Source organism: Copadichromis virginalis, linkage group LG7 (assembly GCF_057382275.1).
Source record: "Copadichromis virginalis isolate Kocher_CV1m ecotype Utaka linkage group LG7, C_Virginalis_male_GT1.1, whole genome shotgun sequence".
NCBI lineage: Eukaryota > Metazoa > Chordata > Actinopteri > Cichliformes > Cichlidae > Copadichromis > Copadichromis virginalis.
In genome coordinates, this window is record NC_140624.1 from 64,729,477 (window position 1) to 64,752,808 (window position 23,332).

At 40.7% G+C, this 23,332-nt stretch overlaps 1 protein-coding gene across 1 annotated transcript in view; it reads right to left on the minus strand.

Annotated features, from left to right (window-relative positions):
- The window catches only part of mical2b (microtubule associated monooxygenase, calponin and LIM domain containing 2b), a 62,216-nt gene extending 39,846 nt beyond the window's left edge, over positions 1-22,370 (minus strand). Inside the window, exons 1-3 of the mRNA XM_085464745.1 lie at positions 22,145-22,370; positions 3,078-3,468; positions 317-524 (exon numbers count right to left, since the gene is read on the minus strand). Coding sequence (XP_085320871.1) covers positions 317-524; positions 3,078-3,383 — 514 coding nt within the window. The 5' untranslated portion in view covers positions 3,384-3,468; positions 22,145-22,370. The remainder of the gene's footprint in view (positions 1-316; positions 525-3,077; positions 3,469-22,144) is intronic.
- Between the last annotated feature and the right edge of the window lie 962 nt (positions 22,371-23,332).

Sequence of the window (23,332 nt, forward strand, 5' to 3'; positions counted from 1 at the left end):
TTCATTTTTCTTATGTCTCAAATGAGATTGTTTCATGACTATATTATCAAGATACCATGGGACTCGTGTTTTGTTTCCTATTACAACCATTTAGAACCTGGTCAGTAAATAACTTTAAAAGCAGATGAATTATTCAATCATAAATTGGAGCCATTTGAAAAGAATTAGGATGAGTCTTCCTTCCTAGAGCTAAAAATCAAAGAATGTGTGTCACAGTTTAACTTTCAGTCAACTTCAACAAGTCTGCTGCGCTGTTTGTTTGGAAGATTATCATCAAAGCTTAAAAAAAGGAGACAAATGATGTGTGCACGCTCACTGATGTGGTCGATGGAGCCAGCACAGAACTTTCCGTAGAACTTCTTGGCCCCGAGTCCCCTGAGGTCGTGAATGGTGTAGGGCCAGAGGTGGAGCACATTGTTCCTGGAGAAGGTGTCTCTTTTTTCAATCACCACCACCTTGCAGCCCAGCAGAGTCAGCTCGATGGCCGTCCGAAGGCCACATGGACCGCCGCCAATGATCAAACACTGAATGGGAGAAGATTTCAGTTTTAAGAATCTGTACTGCAACACAGGAACAACTCCAGCATGTCGTCTGCCTGTCTGACTCTCACTGTCATTGTACTAGCTTGTTTAACACTAGCTTATAAAACAAGGGAGCTCACAGAGAGGTCTGAAGGCAAACGGCAACAGACAGTAACTGAAATGTTCTCTTGCATGTTATTCAACCCAATCAGGTTGTGAATCACTCAACATACCTAAAATATCAGCATGTAAGCTTAAACATATACTTTACAGATTACTGAATTTCAACTCCTAATGCAAATATGCCATGCATGCAGCTGGAGTGGGAAAGCATCATTCAAATGTCTTGCAGCAGCTAGCGCCCCTCTTTTTAAATCACAGTCAGCGCCTCATTTCCAGATTGGCACGCAGCTATTTTACAGCTACACAGGAAATTACGTAGCCAAACAGTTAGCACAGCAATTTGGATAATTTTTGTTAGGGTACATTTCTAACGGCTACCTTATTAAAAAGAACAACGAAAAACCGATAGATTCACAGAACTCTACAAAGTCCCAAACTGCTAAATCCTCTGCCCTCATTTTGAGAATAGATACAGTTTTAAAAGAGAGATCGCCCACCCAGCCTTAGGCCCACCATTTTTCTCCTGGAAAAAAAAAAAAGCCTGAAATAATAGTTTCTGTTATTTTTGGCCAACTCCCAACCCAGCCCTTTTGTGTCAATCTCCCCTCTGTGAGTCTCTGGCCTCATTTCCCTCCAGACTTCTTATCTTCTCCTTCAGAAATGAGCTTTCCAGTGCTGCGTTAAACACAGTGCTCAGAATATCCATTCGTTTATGGCGAGACAAAACTCACGTGACAGAAAATACCAAAGAGGAGATCCTTATTGTATCACATGAAATGCATATGTGAACTTTCATAATGTTTTTGAGCAAATAATACTAAACTCCCAGAGAGCAGCCATTTGGCTTTTCTACCTATAAAACCCGGAGAGCAGCCAAATGGCTGGTAGGCTTTTAGCTAAGCTTTAGCTTCAGCCAAGCGGAAGCTAAATTGGCTAGTCATTCATATGTATATTAGGTTGTTACCTGGGAATTCTGGAGGGAGGGGAGTGGGGGTGTGTGATTGAGGGGGTGGGGGAGCTGCTAAAAGCTGTGCACTTTTGTGTTTCATCTTGATGCATTCTCAATCATCCAGGGAAATAAATCTCCAAAGGTCACCAACTTGGAGTGTTTCAGTTTGCCATCTTAGGGAGAAATCAACACACCGTCTAAGAAGTTTTTGCGCAAGTGAAAGCGATGTGAAAAAATTGTCCGTGGTAACATTTCTGCCCTTGTCTAGGAATGGTTCCATCAGCCTCATTACTACATTTTCAGAAAGTCTCTCCCCAGTGGGACGATTGGGGTCCTTGCCAAGATATGGGAAGACATTGCAAATGTACTTGGATTTTAGGTCGCAAGCCACCCAAAACTTGATCCCAAACTTGTCAGGTTTACTTGCAATATACTGCAGGAAACAGCACCGAGTCTTTGATGGGAAAAGCTGTTCATCAACGGTGATATGTAGACCAGGGTTGTAGCACGTGATGCAGTTGGTGACAAATGATCCCCACACACTGGAAATTGCAGCGAACATGATTGACATGGCAGCACTGAATGCTCATGTGCTGTATCAAGCATGCACCGGGACGAAGGAAAGACGGGTGGACTTCCTGGTGGAGCTTGCAAGAGAGTTGGCTCACTCTCATGTAGCTGCGAAGAAGGCAAGAAAAGAACAGTTGCTTTGGACACAACCCTCCACACCTAGCCCTGGAAAAAGAGCCATGTGCAAATGCAAGAACAATCATGCCACTGTGCGATGTGTTCACTGCTACAGACACACATGTGGTAAATGCAGACTACAGATACCATGGCAGTGCCAGGATTGTGAGTGATTGCTGAAAATGTTGAAATGTACTCACTCACTTTTTATTATTATTTGTAAATATGTGTACAAATGGTTGGTTTTTTGTACTGTTTTTATCAATAAATCTCAGCAACAAAGGACATACACCCATGTGTGTTGATTTCTCCCTAAGATGGCAAACTGAAACACTCCAAGTTGGTGACTTATTTCCCTGGATGATTGAGAATGCATCAAGATGAAACACAAAAGGAAGTGCACAGCTTTTAGCAGCTCCCCCACCCCCTCAATCACACACCCCCACTCCCCTCCTTCCAGAATTCCCAGGTAACAACCTAATATACATATGAATGACTAGCCAATTTAGCTTCCACTTGGCTGAAGCTAAAGCTTAGCTAAAAGCCTACCAGCCATTTGGCTGCTCTCCGGGTTTTATAGGTAGAAAGGTAAAAGCCTGGGGATGCATGTGTTAAAAACACAGGTTACACTAAGTAAATGTTTCTGCATGCATCTCAGTCATCGATTTATATTAATTCTACTCCTCAGAGTTTGGATCATGTGTTTACTGCTGTTCAACAGCCTTCAACACTATCAGAACAACATCACACAACCACTTCAGAACCTTCAGAGGTCAGTCGTGCTTGGTCTTTCTTACCCTCGTGCCTTGGCAGGCCTTATTCTGGCTGTAGACCTTTTGCTGAGCTCTCTTGTCCAGTTTGGTCCAAAGGGCTTTGACTTTCCAGGTGCTGACTGCCGCCTTCAGTGAGTTATAGAAGTTGCTGTGGTCCAGTGGATCCAGCTCCAACTGCCTGCAGAGGATGCTGAAAGCCTGCAGAGTCCCTTTACAGGTAGATGCCTGGACAAAGTTCTCAAATAGCTGGCTGGCCTGAGCCGTACGCTCATCCTCTTTCTCACCCATCTGCCCAGTTGATGACCGGTGTGTCCACTCTCCTTTAATCATTTTCTTCCACCTTTGCTCTCCCGCTTTTTTATCCTCTCCTTCCACACAGTCAGCACGGGACTCCCAGCATTTGTGCAGTGTTCAGCTGAATAAAAGAAAACAGATTTTTAGAAACAGACACAGGGGAAGAAGACCAAGAACTTGTTACAGAGTTCACAGAAGTAAATCTGTCAGCGAGGGAAAGGTGAGATTATCATTTGGTGCAAAGTCAGCAAACTAAAGTTTTGTTTTGTTCCCCAGGTTTAGCTGGATATTCTATATAGAGAGTTTTAATGTCCTGGTGATTTCTGAAATTAAAGTCAATTTAGATACAATTTTAAAATAAATGCACAAATAACCGCCAGGAAAGACTTCAATATTTGTCAAAGGTGACGAGATTACTTTGTTATAATAATTACAAAAAGATGAGGTGCTTATGCCCTGCTCCGTTCTGGTCATGTTTGCGACTGCAGTGACATCTTTCAAGTATTCATTTTGCATCGCTGTCTGGAAACACCCTTGTAGTTCCTGCAAGGTCACGTTTCAAACGTAAATTGCAGAGGTCAGCATGTTGTCTCATATAGCCAGAGTGTCATGTCCTGCATTCTGTGTGAGGTATCCGGGGACTAGCACTGCTTTACCAATACATCCCTGTACAGGCCTACACATCCACCTCCAGCCAACGACAAGCCTGTGGAGTTCAAACAGTCTTAATAAGCTGAACATAGTTTTTGTCCACTGTGCAACAAAGATATTTGCCCCGACTACCTGATAGGATTATGACCCCATGTGCATTTGGAGGGTTCAGCTGAGCAGTCATGGGAGCAGCTCAAACCCTGTAGCTGCAGAAATACAGAGAAAACACTTTCACAGTTATAATTATGTGCCAGCAGCAACTCAGGGAGGCTCAAAATGTGGAAAAAGCAAAAGCTAAGGAAGAATACATCACTTCTTCTAAACCGTGCAAACTGATTTATGTTCATAACTAAGAGCTCATGAAGATGACGACCAAATATCAAGATAGCAGCACTTCTCTGCTGAGTATTTATCCTGAGACAGTTCGTTCCATAAGAGATGTTATAAGTATAGTCTGCACATGTCAAGTCTGGACATCCTGTCCCAAATCCATGAGTCTCTATTGTTGAAGTCAACAGTCGCATCATAAAAGCATTGATAGCTGCACTATTCAATTCTTTAAGGATGGATTATGTGAATATTAACAACTTAATCCCAAAGTTTGAAGAACATTCATCCACCCTGTAAAAGCTTATAAACGGCTTTCTGGGAAATGCTTCTCAACTCATTTCTCACAACCTGACCAATTAATCACCACAAAATTTTCCTATTCAGGAAAGTAAACACCCACCTTGTCACTGTCGATGTAAATGCAACGCTGAAAGAAAGCAGCCTCTAAATTTGTCATGTACATGTACTGTTCAGCTGGTGGATGTTCATGTTAAACATGGAGAGTTTCAGATTACTAGGTCAGCGAATGCAAAACTAGTTCCTGTGATCCAAAGGCTCAGGTTTTAAACCGAGCGCTCTGACAGTTTCCCAGTAGTTTCGTTTTTTTAATTTCAGGAGTTCAAGAATTAAAATACGAAGCTTGAAAATAAGATTAATGATATTTTCACTTTAATATCTCAGTCATTAATACTGGACCTTTGTTTTTGATGTCACACTTTTCTTTTCTTTAAATAAATGATTAATAAGTAATGTTCAGTGAGACATAGGCTCATACTGCCTTTAGTTAACATGTACTTGCCTTCACTTTTGGCGATTCCAGTGCTTTGAGGGCCAAAAGTCGTCAAATGTCACAACATTTGACAGTTAAATTCTACGCTTCAGCTGATTTCTCTGCATACATAACACTTCCAAGCATGCACACCACATTCACTTCAACTGTTTGACATTTCAAATGACAAGACATCTGGCTGAGAATCCCTACTGCTGACTAGTGCATTCAGCAAAGCACCACGGGAACATCAGCATGAGTATAAATCCTCAAAACAGTACTAGTCACTTGCTTAAGATATGTCATTGACCCTAAATTAAGCTTCCCTCATCTCCACAACTACATCCCTACTATTAGGCAAGTGGCCAGCACCAGTGGATGAAAGCATGAGCAGGACCGACTCACAGGATCCAACAGTACATGCACTCAAGTACTTACAGGTAATGTTTTAATGTACTTGTATTTCTACGTCTACTGAATCATATTTTGCCATGCAAATGTTGTGCTTCGTACTATTTAGATGCCTGGTAACTCTTTATTTTCTTTATTTAACTGTTAAGTAAAGATTCTAAATACTCATTTAACAACTATTCAGTGTTTAACTCTTGTATTACTTGCTGTGTAATTCCATCTGTATGAGGGCACAGGGTTGAAATCAGCTTTTCAGACTTCCTGTGGGCCCCATCGCTTTTCTGTTAGTCCTCCATTGGCCACGCCATGACACCCCCGACTCTGTTATGTTTGTTGGAACGTGCTTTGGAGCTGCTCGGCTGAATAGACCATCTTAAATTACCCCAAACATCTTTTTTTGCACTACTTCCTCCACAACAAACTGTAATACGCAATTATCTCTAGCTTCAATCTCTACTCTTTAAATAAAAGTTTAAACGTTTCAGAATTTTACTTTGCTTAATACCTCCTTGTATATGCTTCGACTCAGTAACTTCCTTAATATTAAAAAGTATTTTTTATTCTATAAGTCTCAAACTATCCCCAAAAACAGGCTTGCGTGTTATTTGAAGCCAAAGCCAAACCATTTCCTGGATAACATCTCTGTCAAAGTATCACATCCCAATCGCTGGAAGCCTCTCAGCATCACTGTTACAGTCATGGAATCTGCTTTCCTGGAGGAGCTGCGAGAGGGATCGCATTTCTTTCATCTACAGACGGGAGCCGACGTGCGCGCTTACGCACGCAGCACACGGCATCCAAAAGACCTGAAACAGAATCGCATGAAAATCTGTGTTTGTACAGGAGAGTGTGCGTCACGGCAAGGGATGTGCATGCAGCAGAACACCTGGTGGGGCCTTCACTTTGTGCCAGTCACATTCCCCACACTCCGCAAGAAAGACAGACCTTCCCTTTAAATCCTTGAGTGGCCCAAAGGGGGGCTCAGGTCTCTGCTACCGAACAGTTTGGCAGCAGACAGTAGCGTCTCAATTACTATTCCTCCCCCGAAACACTCACACATGCTTATTTTAGACCCTTCGTGCCATTTTAATGGAGAAAGTTTTCTAAAGCTTTGTTGCCGGTTTTCCCATCTAATTGAAATAATACATGAATGCATTTAGCAGTTTGCCTAGCAAAACACCCATACTAGTTTCACATTTAAGCTCCCTTCCATATCAATTCTAAAGGAAACTTGAGACACGGCTCAGAGCAAATAAAATTAAAAAAATAAAAAATATCGAGGAATGTGTTTGGAAACTGCGTCCTGAAAACAGCATGGAAGCCAACTGTTCTACTTGCAGCTCCCACTGACCAGCTGGGTCAGGAGAAAAATATAGTAATGTGTGTGTTGAGATTCACAGAGCTGGAGGGTTATGGGAAAAGTCCTAACCTTGGAAGCTGTACTACTACTGTATATAACCACATCTGGCAGGGTGCATTCTGGGAAGCATGATAGAGGAAGTGGTTTACTTTGTATCGCCTTCCAAGCTCACTTCTGTCTCACAGTATATCCATATCAGCCTGCATTTCAAGGCCTGTTTCAGTCACAAACTAACGCAACAGATGAATGTCTGCAGCTTTTTTAATGCCTTTTCCTCCTACAGCAAGAGGAATAAAGTTTACGGTGCAAGGTCATACTGAAGTATCGTGTTCCTATTTTATGCAGTATGCACTTAAAGTTTACAAATTAATACAATTTGGGCCTCCAAGTCTCACCGCCCTGTAAGTGGAACCTACACCTGACAGCCCCTCCACACACGTCCAAGTCTATTGACACCAAGCATTCATACACTGTATATTTCTATTCCCGAGTACTTGAATGAGTGACCTTTTAATTAGGTTAGTCATTTTAGTTGTGTTGGGTGTCCACAGTGATGTGATATGAAATACAAGAACACTTCAGAAGTAACACAAGGCTAGATCACTTATGGATAGTTATTTATGCACCGTATGCATACATTGTGTGTTTGTGATACCATCCTGATACATGTTAAAGGCATGTGTATGTGCACTTGTGCAAACTACAGAAAGGAAATGTGCGTTTAAAGAGTTTCTTTGAGACAAAAGAACCGGCTGCATCTAAAGGCTCCATGTCAGATTTTGTTTTTTTTATCCTTATCTCTAGATGATGTCAATGACAGTGGTATTCCTATCATAACTATCTAAGGAACACAGCACTGGCTGTGCATAGTACCCCACCCAGCAGGCTCTGTTTACAGGCAGCAGCCAGTTAGAAGACAGGTGGCTTAAAGGGAGCTTAAAACAGCTCGTTTCAGACTCAGGGTGAACTGAGAGACTGCACCAATGACCAAAGTAAGAGAAAGATTATTTTTAAGTTAATTTAGTACAAACTAAGCATACATAGAAAGAAAATACAAATCTAAAATGAATTTAAAAGCCATTTTCTACTTTTCAAACTGGTTTTGTAGGTCAGGGTTGACTCAGCGTGTGAACGTGTGTGTTGGGGGAATCTGTTTAATGTAATACTATCCCTCTTTGAGCCTCTGCTTAGTTAGCAGTTGATATCGGAGAGACGTCACAGTTTATTTTTTTCCACACCATGTGGACAGAACCTAAATAATTTGAGCTGCACTTGTCAAAGTGGGTTAAATGTCTTGATGCATGCTCAATCATCCAGGTAAGGAAACCCCAAAGCGTTGATTCTGTTCATGTGAATGGCAAAGCACAATCAAAGCTAAACAACAATTTGTTTCATTCACAAATAAAAAGACTATTTTGCATGATTACCTTGTTCCAGGCTTTACTATATACTTCAGATAAAAAACTATATGCTTTTACTATAACCATTGTTTCTTAAAGTAATGGAAAAACACTAAATGCATCCTATAAACTTATCATCGTGGCTCTTTGCACTGATTGTTCTGTATGTTAATGAATGCACAAAGTCAATACCTGTGGAGACTATTTCAGGCATAAAATAAATATATATCCAGAGGTTGTCCATTACATTAAATGGGCTGAGATGGCTCTGTAACGACATTTAAAGTGAGCACAGAGAAGGCCTGAGGGAATCTGTGTGGTTAAAAATCAAGGGCTTCCCTTCACTTAGTACTTATCTGAATCTTGTCTTTCAAGAAAAGCTGTTGCAGCATTATAAATCTTGACAGCAAGCTATATCAGCTGCTTTCAAAGTGACACACCCAGACAACACCCAGGGTTTGGGATTCCCAAATCCTTCACATCTCCAGGAAGTCAAAGGTCAGAAATCAGAGCAAGTTTAGAGCTACGTCTGTTTACCTGATTGCAAACTGCACAAGATAACAAGTCCCTTAGTTACAAAGAACTGGAGCGTACAGGTGACAAGCAGAGCAGGAGAAATGTGTCCCTGGACTTCAAACAAAGCAACACTTCAGTCACAATGACAACACATCATTACCCATTATAACTGCACTTGCTGACTCTCAGTTTTCCTTTGTATCCTTTGGAAAACGTGTGATCTGTAACACTTCTCAGTTCATTTAAAACAATACAGAGTACACATTGCTCTTTCCCATGTGACTGATACCACGATCTCTGGTACAAATGAGCATCTTCCATACGTCACATACTTCGAAGAACTGGCTAGTTTCTGGATTTATAAGATGAAACGCTCCCAAACGTTACAACACTGGTGGTCATTTGTAAATGTAATGCAAAGCTGTATACTACTTTATGTTTCATTACACAGAATCCTACATTCATGTGGAGGAATAACTATAAGGAGCACTGACAGTAGATTAAAGCTTTTAACTTATAGAAATGATTTTTTTTTTTTTTGATTGATCAATCAATGGTCAACTTTCAGTTTGAAGGATTTGTGGACACTGTCACATTTTTTATAAATCTGAAATAATGTTAGAGTTTGAGGACTTGCTCAGTCAAGCAGCTGGCATGGGCACAGTCAATAACTGTATTATAAAAGGGACTGAGCTTTTGCAGCCTAAATAGCCAAGTTTTAGGATACTGACCTCAGCTGCAAGTCATGCTCCTTATAATCATCCTCCAGTCTCTAAATTCAGAGAGCATGATTTTTCTAGTTAATATCAAATTACTGGAACAAGACAAATGTCGAGCAAAGGTGGAAAACTGTGGAAAGAAACGTTTGAGTCAAAAACGGTCACTTGGTGAGTCAGTGAGTTAGCTCAGCAACTGCAGCAGCTCAAACTAGTCCTGCGAGTATAGTTACTAAATTAAAAAGCATCTAGATGCAAATATAAGATCCAGAGAAAGTAAAGCTACCCGTACCTGTGTTTAGAGCAGATTAGCCAACACATCTGATAGATGAATAAAGTCATCTACCATGAAAACTCACCGACTGTGGTCAGGTATTCTGAATGTAACGACTGTCTGCTTTCATTTGTTTTACATTATAAGTTTTGTGCTGCACGCTCAATCTGAAAGGATCATCTACTGAAATTTTGTCGGACACAGACTAAAGGACTAATTAACATCTGTACTTCTGGCGTTACCCATTACAGTTTAGTGGTGTAGTAGTAATGCTGGTGTATGCAACAGATTTTACCTGGGCAGGCAACCCAAGTGGCATATTTGGCAGCTAATCGATTGTGTGGTTTTGTTGTTGTACTCTTTAAAAAAATCTGTCAGAGAATGAAACTATTTGTGGTCAGTTTACAAAGAGACAGCGCTTTTGCTTTTATTTTGAAAGTTTTATTGTCTAGCAGTCCTAAGTATAATTCAAGAGCAGATCTTGTCTTATGTTAAGACTTGAACTAGAACCCAGAACCTGCATCAGGGGGAGAACCGATCCCTGCACCTTATCAAAACTATGGAGCAGAACATGACCGCTGTGGCCGGCTGCAGTCGGGGTTCGTTCTCGTTTCACTGGAGAGGCAGCTAAATATATCGCGCCATTTATTCATCACAAAGTAATTTGCAAATAAAATATTTCCAGGAAGCTTTATTCCCTCCCACCCTTGGGAACAAAGAGTTTGTGTTTTTGTGGAATAGGATATTCACAGAAACCAAAATTAGACGCTTACATTTTATGCTTTTTGAAACTGACCTCTGAATGACAACAAAAGACTAATTGGAAACTCACTGACAGAATGACAAAGATGTATATTGAACCCAGTCTCCAACCCTCAATGACAGATGAGGTGTTCGAGCCTATTTTAATAATCTGCCACAAACAGTGTAAAAGCTTTTCAGTTGTAGGTCACAAGACTTTGTTTGAAAAAAATTAATTACTTGCCACGTAACAGAACTGTAGTTGTGTGAAGTTAATGGCCTGTCCAAGAGTGCTCTGAGAGAGGGATCAAAGCCGAGTCAACACGTTTCTACCCAGACAGACTGGATGCCAAAACAGAGCGAGAAATGACAGGGAAAAATACAAACTGGGGGTGTAGAGTTCAGAGAACTGAAATTTAAGGAATTTGAATCTGCTTGGAGTGCAGGACTTGGCCAGGAGACAGCAGCAGGGATTGGTTATGAAAAACAGGAAATATGAACAGCTGGAACGTGTGGAGCTGCTGTCTTCAGAGACGCATCACACAAAAAGTGACTGCATCAGACCCTACACTAGCACAAAATGATCACAAATGAGTGAAAATTAAATAATGAAAGGACAAACACCTCTTAAAAATCTTACAGTTCGAGAGACACACACAAGCTAAAGCCATTAAAATGACCACACTAAACAGTGTCAATAAAACCTCCAGATGAAGATTTGATTTATTGCAGGGTTCCTGGATCCAACTGCATTAGGCTTACATTAGTATCATTTAGTATTAGTATCATTTCTAGCCATTCATTTAGTAAGAACTGAGCCAGTGAACTGAGCTCAACCTTCTGACTACGTAAGACTTGAAGGACAATTTCACAAGGAAAACAATTTCCCTTCTTCCTCCCATAAACCACTCACAGCCTTCTGTATTTCTAGTCCATTGTTAGCCTAAATCGCTGCTGTAAGATCAACAGATTGAATCCATCCGAGTTGGCAGTTCGTCTTGTAATCGGAAGGTTGCCGGTTCGAGCCACGGCTCGGACAGTCTTGGTCATTGTGTCCTTGGGCAAGACACTTCACCTACTGCCTACTGGTGTTGGCCAGAGGGGCCGATGGCGCGATATGGCAGCCTCGCCTCCGTAAGTGTGTTCCAGGGCAGCTGTAGCTACAACTGTAGCTGCCTCCACCAGTGTGTGAATGCGAGAGTGAATGAATAGTGTATTGTAAAAGCGCTTTGAGGGTCTCGAAAAGCGCTATATAAATGCAATCCATTATCATCATCATCATCATCATCTTGCATAATATAATAAGGAAAACAAAATGACAGTGAGTATAATTTACACATTCATCTGCGTAGCACCCAGTCCCCAACACCTACTTCCTAACTACCTGGTGCGTCATGAAAAGACTGTAAATAAAAGCTGGACATAGCCACTGCAAAAATCACTCATTGTGTTTGGAATCTGCAGTTAGACGTCTCAACATCAGCATTTTCACCATTTTGGAGCCAGAAGGGTCCATATTTAGTTATCAGCTAACGCTAGCAAGATGCATCCATAAATTGTGTAGCTGCAACACAGAGCAGTGCACCAGCTAGTAGAAGGTGAGCTACTATAGCAAAGAGGACGCTAAGATCAAAGGGTTACCATCTTTTGTTGAGTTCTTTTTATTATGTGGCCTCCTATTTCACATAAGCCTAGTTTGTTAGTATAAGAGGAAAAGAGACCGAGAAAGCAGCCTTGGTCCTGCTTTTTCCCCCCTCACATTATTGCCATTAGGACAAAAACAGACAAATTTGCACAAGAGACATGAGACAGCTAACAAGGAGACACAATAATGTGTGTGTGCAGTTCAGACTTGTCCCATAGTAAGAAGTTGTTTTAGATTTTCATTTTATTCTTTACTCTCACTCAGCAGACGCTTTCTGAAGAACTAAAGAAACATACAAAGTCATTGCTGCTCACGCTGCTAAATGCCTTTCACAGGGACAATATCTTATAGGCACATCAGTTAAGCCCACATCTGAAAACAACACACCCATACTTAACCTACAGATAAGGAGCTCAAAGGGGGGCCAAACTCTTCGTCAGCTACATATTTGGTATCCCCTGGGTGGCAGACACAGTGAAGTGGGTCATTATGTAAAAGTACAGGATACAGGCAAAAAGGTATTTGTGCATTTGTGCAAGTAGACCTGCAAGTGTAAAATGAGTTAAATTAAGCAAAAGGTTTATATTGTTAAGCTCCTTAACAAAGACACATGGAGATACTGGAGATTCTGCTGCAACTTGGATCATGTGATCTGCCATTGGGTAAGTCACACATGTCATTTTAAATGTACACCAAGCAACAACTCTGAGGCCTATAAAATTAAGCCAGAAGTGCCAAAAACATTCGATCCTAGAATGGCCACTTGAGGCTTTTCAAGTGCCCACCTCCAAATCTGAAAAATAAAGCAAAAGCTATGATTCTTCTTCACTTTTTTAATTAGACAAAAGCCTAACACTACAACTATTATGCTAGCGTATGTACTTTATTAGACAACTCTTCCTGTTAACCATTTTATCATAGAAAATGGGGGGGAAAACTAAAGATAAGATAAGATAACCTTTATTAGTCCCACACGTGGGAAATTTGTTTTGTCACAGCAGGAAGTGGACAGTGCAAAAGCAATTAAACAAAGGAATAAAGAACCAAGCAAATGTTATGATGATGTAACAGATTTACTGATATTCATGCACACTAATTAAAGGGTTAAAAGGGTTCAATTTAAATCTGTGCTCTCAACAAGCGCTGTCCTACTGTATGCAGAGCTATCAACACACACTTAAAAATTAGTAGCAGTCCATTTACCCTGTGCAACATTAAGTTGTACTGAATCATTTCCCACTGTTTGAGTTTCTGGCAGAAACCCTGTACATCCATCTTTTATGTACAGTCTGTGATTTCTATCTGCAATTTCACAACCTTCCAAGGACAACCACAGGAAGAACAATGAGGTTGACACGTATCCTAGCACACAGTCGACAGCTCTCAGGTTCCAATTGTGATCTTGAGCATGTGCGTTCTGTCAGTCAGACCTATAACTGTACAGGACAACACCTGACCCCTCACTGCCACGTTTGCATTCCTCACCTACATGAAGCCCACAGACGTCAGGGGATACATGATTACACAATCCTGTGTTGCAGCGAGTTTGATTGACAATGAGTAAATTAACAAGAATGTATTCTAAAAGAATATATCAAAACAATTATTGAGCTTGTTCCAACACAGAATAGTTTTACCAGATTTACTAAAAGAGACTCACCTGTAAGAAAAGTGTGTTACATTTTCAGGTTTATAACGGCACATCTGAAACTACTGCTTCCTGTTGCATCTCAGAACTTCTTACGTTCCCCAGTGTCCTCCTTAAGTATTGTATTTTAATATTGTCCAGGCCACACGAGTCAGAGATACCAAGAACTATGTTTCTTGAGATATCATACACACGCTTATCACAGCTTAAGAATTTCACTTCTATAAGTTACCACAATGAAACCAATAGTGAGCATAAAGCAGAGGGGCCACATGAGGAACTGGGACTACTGTGGAGCGCCATACAAAGAAGCTGAACTCAGTTCTGCTCAATAATAATTGCATCTCTACACATTTATTCATGCATTTTTGGCCCATTTGACAAATTTTGTTGCCCTTCCAGCTCCAAGGATACAGCTGAACCTTTACAGCATAACTTCCATGATGGTAAAGTTCAGTCATATAGCATTTCAAACTGCTGCCGACTGAAACAAATACAGAGTTACAAACTGAAAGCAGGATAACAAAGTGCCACGAAAAAAGTAAAGAATCATATAGGAGTCCAGCAGACTGTTAGGCTCAGAGGATTGTGTCACCATATTGATTGATTTTTCAGGAAGTCTCAGTGAATTTTAAAAGAAAACAAAAAACCCCAGATATACTGACCAAAAGCATTCAGGAAAAAAACATGAATACAATCGGACCCATCATTGTTCCTTCTTCTCCTTACAGATGAAAAAAGGAACTACGTAAGGAAGAAAAAGTAAGATTTGCATCCAGTCTGGCTCATCACATGTAAATAAGGCAGCTGAAAGCTCCAAATATCCACAATTCAAATGCATGCAAATCCCTCCAGATTCATATGTACAGAAAAAGCAAAGTCACAAACCAAAATCAGATAACACCTGCTCTCAAACTCAGGCCGATGGGTTAGTGCCATCGTCGCACTTTGCAAACTACTAACAGAACAAAACACAGAAAATGTTTTTGCAAAAAACTGTAAAGATTTAGACTTTAAGTCACGAGCGAAAAATCTCTGAAAAACGCAAATAACTATTTTCTAATCTCTTTAAAAAGATGCACAGAGATATTTTATAGGAAATTTTTTTCAAGCCACCTAAAATCTTACAAAGGTAGACTGGGTCTGCATGTGAATGAAGCACTAAGATAATACCCAGCAGCAGTAACCAACTACTACATAATCCACATGATTTACTTGTTTACTTTTACTTCAGTGTTTCAGTACAAAAGAGCCGATTCTTTAGAGCTGATTAAAACTCAAAAGCTGTTATTCAGTGTTAACATGTTACATTTTGTACATACCATGAAGTGAAGAATGACACATGGTCCGAGAACTCTGAATGAGTTCTGCTCTTCAGAATTAACAGGGATATATATCAAGACCAAGATAAAGTCTGTATTCAACAGCCAGTCAATTTTCAGAGTTTAATTTGAAGAGCTGAAATTTCCTTTTAGGGATTTACTATACCACAATGGGTTTGTTTCTGTACATACAATCTACTAATAAAGGCATCGTGTTGTTAGTCCTCTTTGGTACAAAGGTTGCACCGAACAACAGGGGAGTGTTTGAACACTCAGTAAACAGCAATAAAACTAATCTGACTGTAAAAGGAAAGTCTTAGCGACATAAATTGCCTAAATTGGTATTGCTGAGACCAGAAGCATCGCAACATGTTCTGTGACATCAGGTGCTTTATTGACAAGGAACACCACAAAGGTGGCCGAAGGTAGTAGCAGGAAACGGCCCTTTGTTATGGAGTGTTTTCCAGTCTTATGGGACGACTGAAAGCCTTTTTCACCATGCAAACAATTCAGCTTCAGCTAATCTGACTTTTATTTACCTTCTTCTTCCTCCTCCTCCTCCTATCTTCTAAAAGAAGGACTGTAAATGAGATCAGCAGCAATTATTCCTCGGTGTGGAATCTTACACAGATACTTGATCAATTTACATGATGGAACATGTCAGAAATATGCCCAGCAGCAGAAGCGCCAACAATAGCAGGGAGTTTACAGTGTGTAAACTGTAGTATTTATACAGCACTTGTCTCAAAAGGGGAAACCCTATGATGTGATGAGCTAAGTGAGTTCAGCTGGTAAACCTGCATTCACGTGGATGTTGATGATTGCACAAGCTTTGTGTCAGACCAGGTGGCAGTGTAATTCAGCGTGCATCACAACAGCAAAACTTGCTCAAGAACTGCGTGAAAACCAAAAAGATCTCAATCTGATCAACACTGTGAGATGTGCTGGAAAAACAACTCTATGCAAGTCCCACCTCGCAACTGAAGCTGCGCTCAACACTCAACTGCTATCTGAAGAAGACACGACACATCTAATGAATGTTTTCACCGACTGCAGCAGATTGTGCTCTTTGATAGTCACAAGAGCACTAACGACTGATATAGACCACTACAGAAGCACAGAAGGCCTGAAGTGTGAAGCTTACATGGAAGTGCCTCCAAACCTGCAGTCTTTTTAGTGGCCAGCAGGGGGCGACTCCAAAAAAGACTTCAGAAGAAGTCTGAGAAACGGCCGTTTCTCTGGCTCACTTAGTTAATACTTTCCTGATAAGTTTGAGGGCTAAATCAACGGTTTTAAGTAATTAAAGAATCATGAATGCGTGCCATTTTGTAAATTGTGGACACAGAAAGGAAGATTAACCAGCTAACAATGTGTCAGACATATTAGCCAATGTGGACTGTACTTTGTTTCTCAGGAACCGCCTCAGGCTTGTGCCGTCTTGTTCAAAACACCAAAAACCAACAGCTTAAATCAAGTGGGTGGCTTCAAGTTGGTCATGTCCATCACAACACAACACAAGACAACATAACACTGGAAATTCTGCCGGTGGACAATCCCACAAATAAAAAGCAAATACGTAATGTCACAACATGAATTTACCATGTTGTGAAAAGGTTTCAAAATAATGAGTTTCTTTGCATTGGTCGGGGGAGCATCAAGTAAAGAATTACATAAAGTAATCGCACATGGAGAATTAAAAATCCATTTCCCAACACAAGCCTGCTTCAAGTAAAACTTCAGCTGCTAAAAAATAAACAGAAGCACTTTCAAGTAAATTAGTACACACAAGTCAAACGTTTTAGTGTCAAAAGTTGGGAACCAAAGAACACATTTATACATTTACCATAATATTACTTTTGTTATTTGTACACCAAATAATAGTACATTTGTGGAATTTCGTGCCTTCTTATTGGGTTGGAACCATCAGTTGTGTTGTGGAGAAGTCGGGTTGGTACACAGCCAACAGCCCTATTTGACAACTGTTAGAATTCATATTATGGCGAGAACCAATCAGCTAAGTAAAGAGAAACAACAGTCCATCATTACTTTAAGAACTGAAGGTCAGTCAGTCAGAAAATTACTCAAACCTTGTCCCCAAGTGCAGTTGCAAAAACCATCAAGCACTAGGACGAAACTGGCTCACATGAGGACCGATCCAGGAAAGGAAGACCCAGAGTACCCTCTGCTGCTGAGGATAAATTCAGAGTCACCAGCCTCAGAAATCACAAGCTAACAGCACCTCAGATTAGAGCCCAGATAAATGCCACACAGAGCTCCAGTAGCAGACACATCTCTACATCAGCTGTTCAGAGGAGACTTTATGGTCAAATAGCTGCTAAGAAACCAAGACTAAGGAAAAGCACCAAGCAGAGGAGATCTATTTGGGCCAAGAAACACAAGGAATCGACATTAGACCAATGGAAATCTGTGCTTTGGTCTGATGAGTCCAAATTTGAGATCTTTTGTTCCACCTGCTGTGTCTTTGTGTGACACAGAAAAGGTGACCGGATGGTCTCTACATGCATCGTTCCCATCGTTCCCATCGTGAAGCATGGAGGAGGTGTGATGGCGTAGAGGTGCTTTGCTGGTGACGCTGTTGGGGATTTATTCAAATTTGAAGGCTACCACCACAGCATCCTGCAGTGACATGCAAACCACCCCATCTGGTTTGCGTTTAGTTGGACCATCATTTAACTTTGAGGAGGACAATGACCCGAAACACACCTCCAGGCTGTGTGCGGGCTATTTGACCAAGAAGGAGACTGATGAGGTGCTGAACCAGATAGCCTGGCCTTCACAGTCACCTGACCCAAACCCAGATTATTTGGGATGAGATGGACCACAGAGTGAAGGCGAAAGGGCCAACAAGTGCTCAGCATCTCTGGAAACTCCTTCAAGACTGTTGGAAAACCATTTCAGGTTTTTTAGGACCTCATGAAGCTCATCAAGAGAATGCCAAGAGGGTGCAAAGCAGTAATCAAAGCAAAGGGTGGCAATTTTCAAGAATATAAAGCATGTTTTGAGTTATTTCACACTTTTTTGTTTACTGCATAATTCCATGTGCGTTCATTCATAGTTTTGATGCCTTCAGTGAGAATCTACAGTGTAAATAGTTGTGAAAATAAATAAATAAACCATCAAATGAGAAGGTGTGCCCAAACTTCGGACTGGTAGTGTACATGTTTAGCCTGATCAAAATGTGCAAACACAGAGATTCTGTTCAGTTTACTTCTTACAAACATTTAGCAAAATGTCTTATCCTGTGTTTGTTCATCTTCTCCTGGGCAACACCAACTGCACTGACTCTCAGTTGTAAAGATGTTTTTCAGAAGTCTTAAGAAGAGATGACTTGCTTTGATTGTTCTTAAGAATTAAGACTGGAAGCGCTACACACAGTGCATGACTTTATTTCCCAACTGTTAACACAGACTGGGCTTGATCAGTCGTCACATCCAAATCGCATTCGCAATCGGCCCGACAGTCGTTAAATGTGCGCCCAGCTTTAGAGGACTTAAAGGATCTACTGCTAATGTCTCGGTGCCTGATACCACAGGAGACCATCAGAGAGTTTGCTGAAAGCTGTTATTGCACGAAGGGGACCCACGCAACTTTAAGGAGGTGGTAATATTAAAAGAGTGCTGTACATCACAAATGAATGACAAATGTCATAAACTGAAATGTTGCCTATCCATGCCACTTATCCTTCCAACTATTATTGCACAATTAGCTCACAAGTAGAGCATCACAGATGAGTCGCATCTTAGTGGTGAGTCGAGCCTGATTCAGTCCCAAAGGCTACTGCAAATTGGCTTCAATGCCATATGTTTGTTTGTACTGAGCAAAGCTTTAATTGGTTCGTGTGAGCCCTGAAATCAAACCCTTAATCCTCACAGGATTAACACCGCACACTGTTGAGGTTTAAGGCTTGATTATGTCCACAACTTGCAGGCAGTTGTGACATTAAATGCCAGACAGTATGTCCACACTTAAAAGGAAGTGAATGACAAGCTTTCAGTAAATTATTTGCAAGGGTCCAACATCAAAGCATCTGTAGACATGATAACGCTGCAGTAAATACTAATTTCTACATATTTTAAATGGGTCTAGAGTAAATTTAAGACCACAACTTATGGAAGGATTTAGACCCATATGTCCTGCAGAGGTATAGGATTTTGCAGGCTAAGAATTAGACCTTTGGACTGCTGCTGTACAGTAGCCCTGCCAAACTTAGCTCTGTGTTATAAGGCAACTCAAACCTCAAGAACCACACAGCTCTGAACTTTGACTGGAAATAAGATAAGATGCTTTGGAGCTACAAAAAATAAATAAATAAAGGCATGAAGGTGAAAAAAGTGAAGCAGTTACCACCAATATCAGTCCAAACCTACAAGCTGCAGGCTATATTCTTTAGTAATCTTAAATATCATGCGCTTAACCAATTTAAGTTCTCAGCATAACCTTAGAAAAACCCTCTGACACACTCAAACTAAACTTGGCCTCTCTCATTTGATAGCAGCACCTCTGGTCAGCCAGTGACAGTGACGCCTGGCTCCCTGGTGTATTTTTGTCTCGCTGCCCCCCGTAGCTGATATGTGCAGTGGCACCCCCTTATAAGTCAAATGTTCATTCCAGGAAGTGAACGCTTGTGCAACAGCTTTTTTCCTTTCCCCACTGGCATCAGGGGAAAAAGGAAACACCAGTTTAAAAAGGGCTGAGATTAACATCTGAAGGGTTGGCATCAGGATGTGAAGATGAAAGTCTATGGAAAAAAAACTTCCACAGACTGTTACTGTCACATTTAGGTCAGTTAGGATTTACTGAAAGAAAAGGAATCTCTGCCAAGGCCATAAAAAGGGAATCTAAACAACAAATGACAAATTTCAGTTCCACCAATTAAAGGACAAAAGGTTAAAGGTTTTATTTTTTTAAATCTCCCAGTAGGCCAAGGGCAAAACCAGCATTCATGTATAATAGTGCTTCACACTATGAAGCCTAATACAGTGGAATTGGACTCCCAGTGTAAGACAAGAGACAGCTGACAACCATAACAGCAACCTGTCCAGCAAACCAACCAGAGGGGCAACACGAGAGGGAAAGGGTGGGGAGAAGAAGCAAGTGGATTGTCCACTAATAATTTAAAAAGGATAAAATGTTAAACCTGGAAACGTGGAGCGTGCTCGTTGGAGCAAAAGGATACACAGAGAATGCATGAGTAACATTAAACGTTCATTTAGTTTGTTGGTAACAGATTTGAGTCAGCTGCTGTGGGTAGTACAGAGTGTGGAAATGCTGAATTTAAAATTTGGTTTCCTTGTTCAGCAGACAAAAACACCAACAACAAATAAAATCTGGAAGATTGAGAACAAAGCAAAATGTGAGATTCAGAACAAATACCAAATAATAATTTGCCTCGTCTATACACAGGTTTGTTTGTTTTGTTTTTTTAACGTTTACCCACCACTTGTGACAGACCCAGCCAACGATATTGGTAAATGCTATCTTATCTGCCGCCAAGCCAATATCAGTCAGCAAAGCCAACAACATGAAAGCACTTCGAGTGTTCAACCGAGTACAAAGACACTATATTAAGTACCAGTCTACCTCACCATCAGCTAATTTATCAGTGCATTTTCCACTTAGTGTTGCCACTGGGATGTCTCTACAACTTTGTGTGGTTGCAGACGGGTCCGTGCTTCCTACTGATGTGACAATCTCAACTCCTGCTGTGGAGTTTGTTTCATTTCACCTGAAATCAACTCTTTTCTGAAGTTCTGCACAGGAGCACAGCCAACAACAAATATTTTCCTCCCTGCAATTACTCGTGTTCAGAACAGTCATTTAGGACTTATCTAATTCCTGCATCTCTGACTTTTTAGGCCTCCATGGTGACCAAGCTGCTTCTGACCAACACTCACATTAAAAGCTGTAAGCTACTTGCAATAGGTGCTACTAACAGCGTACGAAAAGTTGGCTCCCAGCTTTGTTTTTCTCCTCAAGTCCAACAACTGAGAACAGTCTCTTCACACCATGGCGTGGTTATGTAAAAATGGAGCGCGTAAATCTTTATTGTAATGATACTAATCCAGTTTTTTGTTGTTTTTTTTAGAAGAAGAATAAACTGAGTGTAATTCTGTCCAACTACTGAAACATTAATCCACAACAACTGGGCGGTTCTCAAATGAAACTAGTCATCGGTGCCTGATTGAATTTCACATCTCAGAGGACAGAAGGAAAAACACCTCACTACAAAAGTTTTAATGCACCTACACTTGTTGGAAACTTCAGCAAATTAGTAAACCTCTTTCCTGTATGTCTGATGGGAGAAAGGTCCATATGTTAGTCTCCACTATAGAAACTTCTCTGCTTTCAACAATATAAAGCCTTGCAAAGGCTCTTGCTCAAACTCAGTTGTAAAACCTCAAATTTAATGTCTTTCTGGCTATAAATAATTGCAAGAACAGAGAGAAAAAAGATAAAGATAATAAACGACATAAATATGGCATTTAATTGATGTATGGAAATTGTGTTGATTCATATAAATGCATTCAAATGTTAAAGAGCAGTTCTATAACAGGCCACGCACATTATTTATTTTCTCGACAGATTTCAAAATAAAAGTTTAACTTCTTCCTTTTTTCAGATTCTCGGTGATTTGAGCTTGTTCTTGTCATGCCACCTGTTGCGCGCTTGCGACGTGTTAAGTTGCAGCAAATGCTAAATAATTTACCAACAGCAGCAACAGCAAATGAGGGGGCTCAAGATCCGACTTGTCAGCAAAGTCACCAAAATATAAACCCGTGTTAACCTGCCATCCCCGTATGTGTGTCTGTGGGTGTGTGGTAATAGTGTGGGACTGTTGCTAAATAAATAAATTACCTGCAGTTTCTTACCAGCACCTTTAAGGTATTAAACAGAGTAAGGAAGACTGTGTGCGGTGAAAGTTAAACATACGAGGCGTTTAAAACCAGCATTCGTGATTAGCGCTCAGTGGTGCGTTCGCTGTCAGATACTCACACCGGAGACTCCATGAAGCCCAGCGGCCGGTGAAATGTCAGAGGTCCCGCCGCAGTCCTCCACGGCTAACAACGCTCAGCTTTCGGCCGTGGAGACGCGGCTTTATGTACTCCGTGGGCGGTTAACAGTGCAGCGCGTCCGTGTCTGCAACCTGCTCCTCACAGCACAGTCACCGTATCAGCACCGATCCCCGCGACGAGCGTCTAGTTAAGAGCGAGACTACAGAGCGAGGTTAGCACTTCCGGTTACTGCCCCCCCCGCCCCGAGGCACACAAAAACCTCAACTAGGCAACTTGGAAAGAGATTCATTACACAGAAGTGTGAAGTTCACTGTTACACTCCGAATTTAAAAGGTTTAAAAATAAACATTCAATACCTTCAACAACTTGTGACGATGTGAGCTCCACTTTATTATAACATAATATGAAAATACTGCAGGGTCCTCCTAATGAAGAAAATACTTTTGTCTTTTTATGCAAATGTACTGTTTATAAGATTGGGGAAACCTGCAGTCAGCTGAGACTGAAGAAGTCACTTGGATGAGTGATAAAAAGTTTCTCCCACTGAAAATGCTACGTCCGGATGAACAGAAATAAACTTTTGGAGACTTTTTTCTTTTGTGTGCAATATCTTCTGCCACAGTTTGTCTGAGCTGGGTTTAAAAACATATATGAAATTACATTCTTGTTTCAATTTGCATCACATATGGAAATAAATGGTTGAATGGGCTGCTATTGGCACGTTTCTACTCAGTTTGACCAAATCAAATACAAATTCAAGTCTCATTTACCCAATAATACACACATTCATACAGGGCTTTTATCTAACATTTCCTCACACTCTGATGGATACACTCTGAGTTGAGTATCTTTGATACATGAACTGGAAAGGCTGAGATCAATCAGCTGTCCTTGTTATTGATGGATGATCCGCTTTACCACCTTACCAACAGCTGGGTCAAATAAAGGCTGGGTTATGGGAGAGATTGGAAATGCTCCACCGAAATGATTTATTGCATTGAATCGTATGACTATGTCTGCAAATGTTCTGAAAAACTCAAAACAATCTCAATTTAAAAATATTAAAAATATATTTTTTTTCCATCTTGACTGATATCTTAGAGGAATAGGCTGACTATAATTTAAAATAGTAATTTCTGTTTTTTTTTCTGCAAAAACAATGCATATT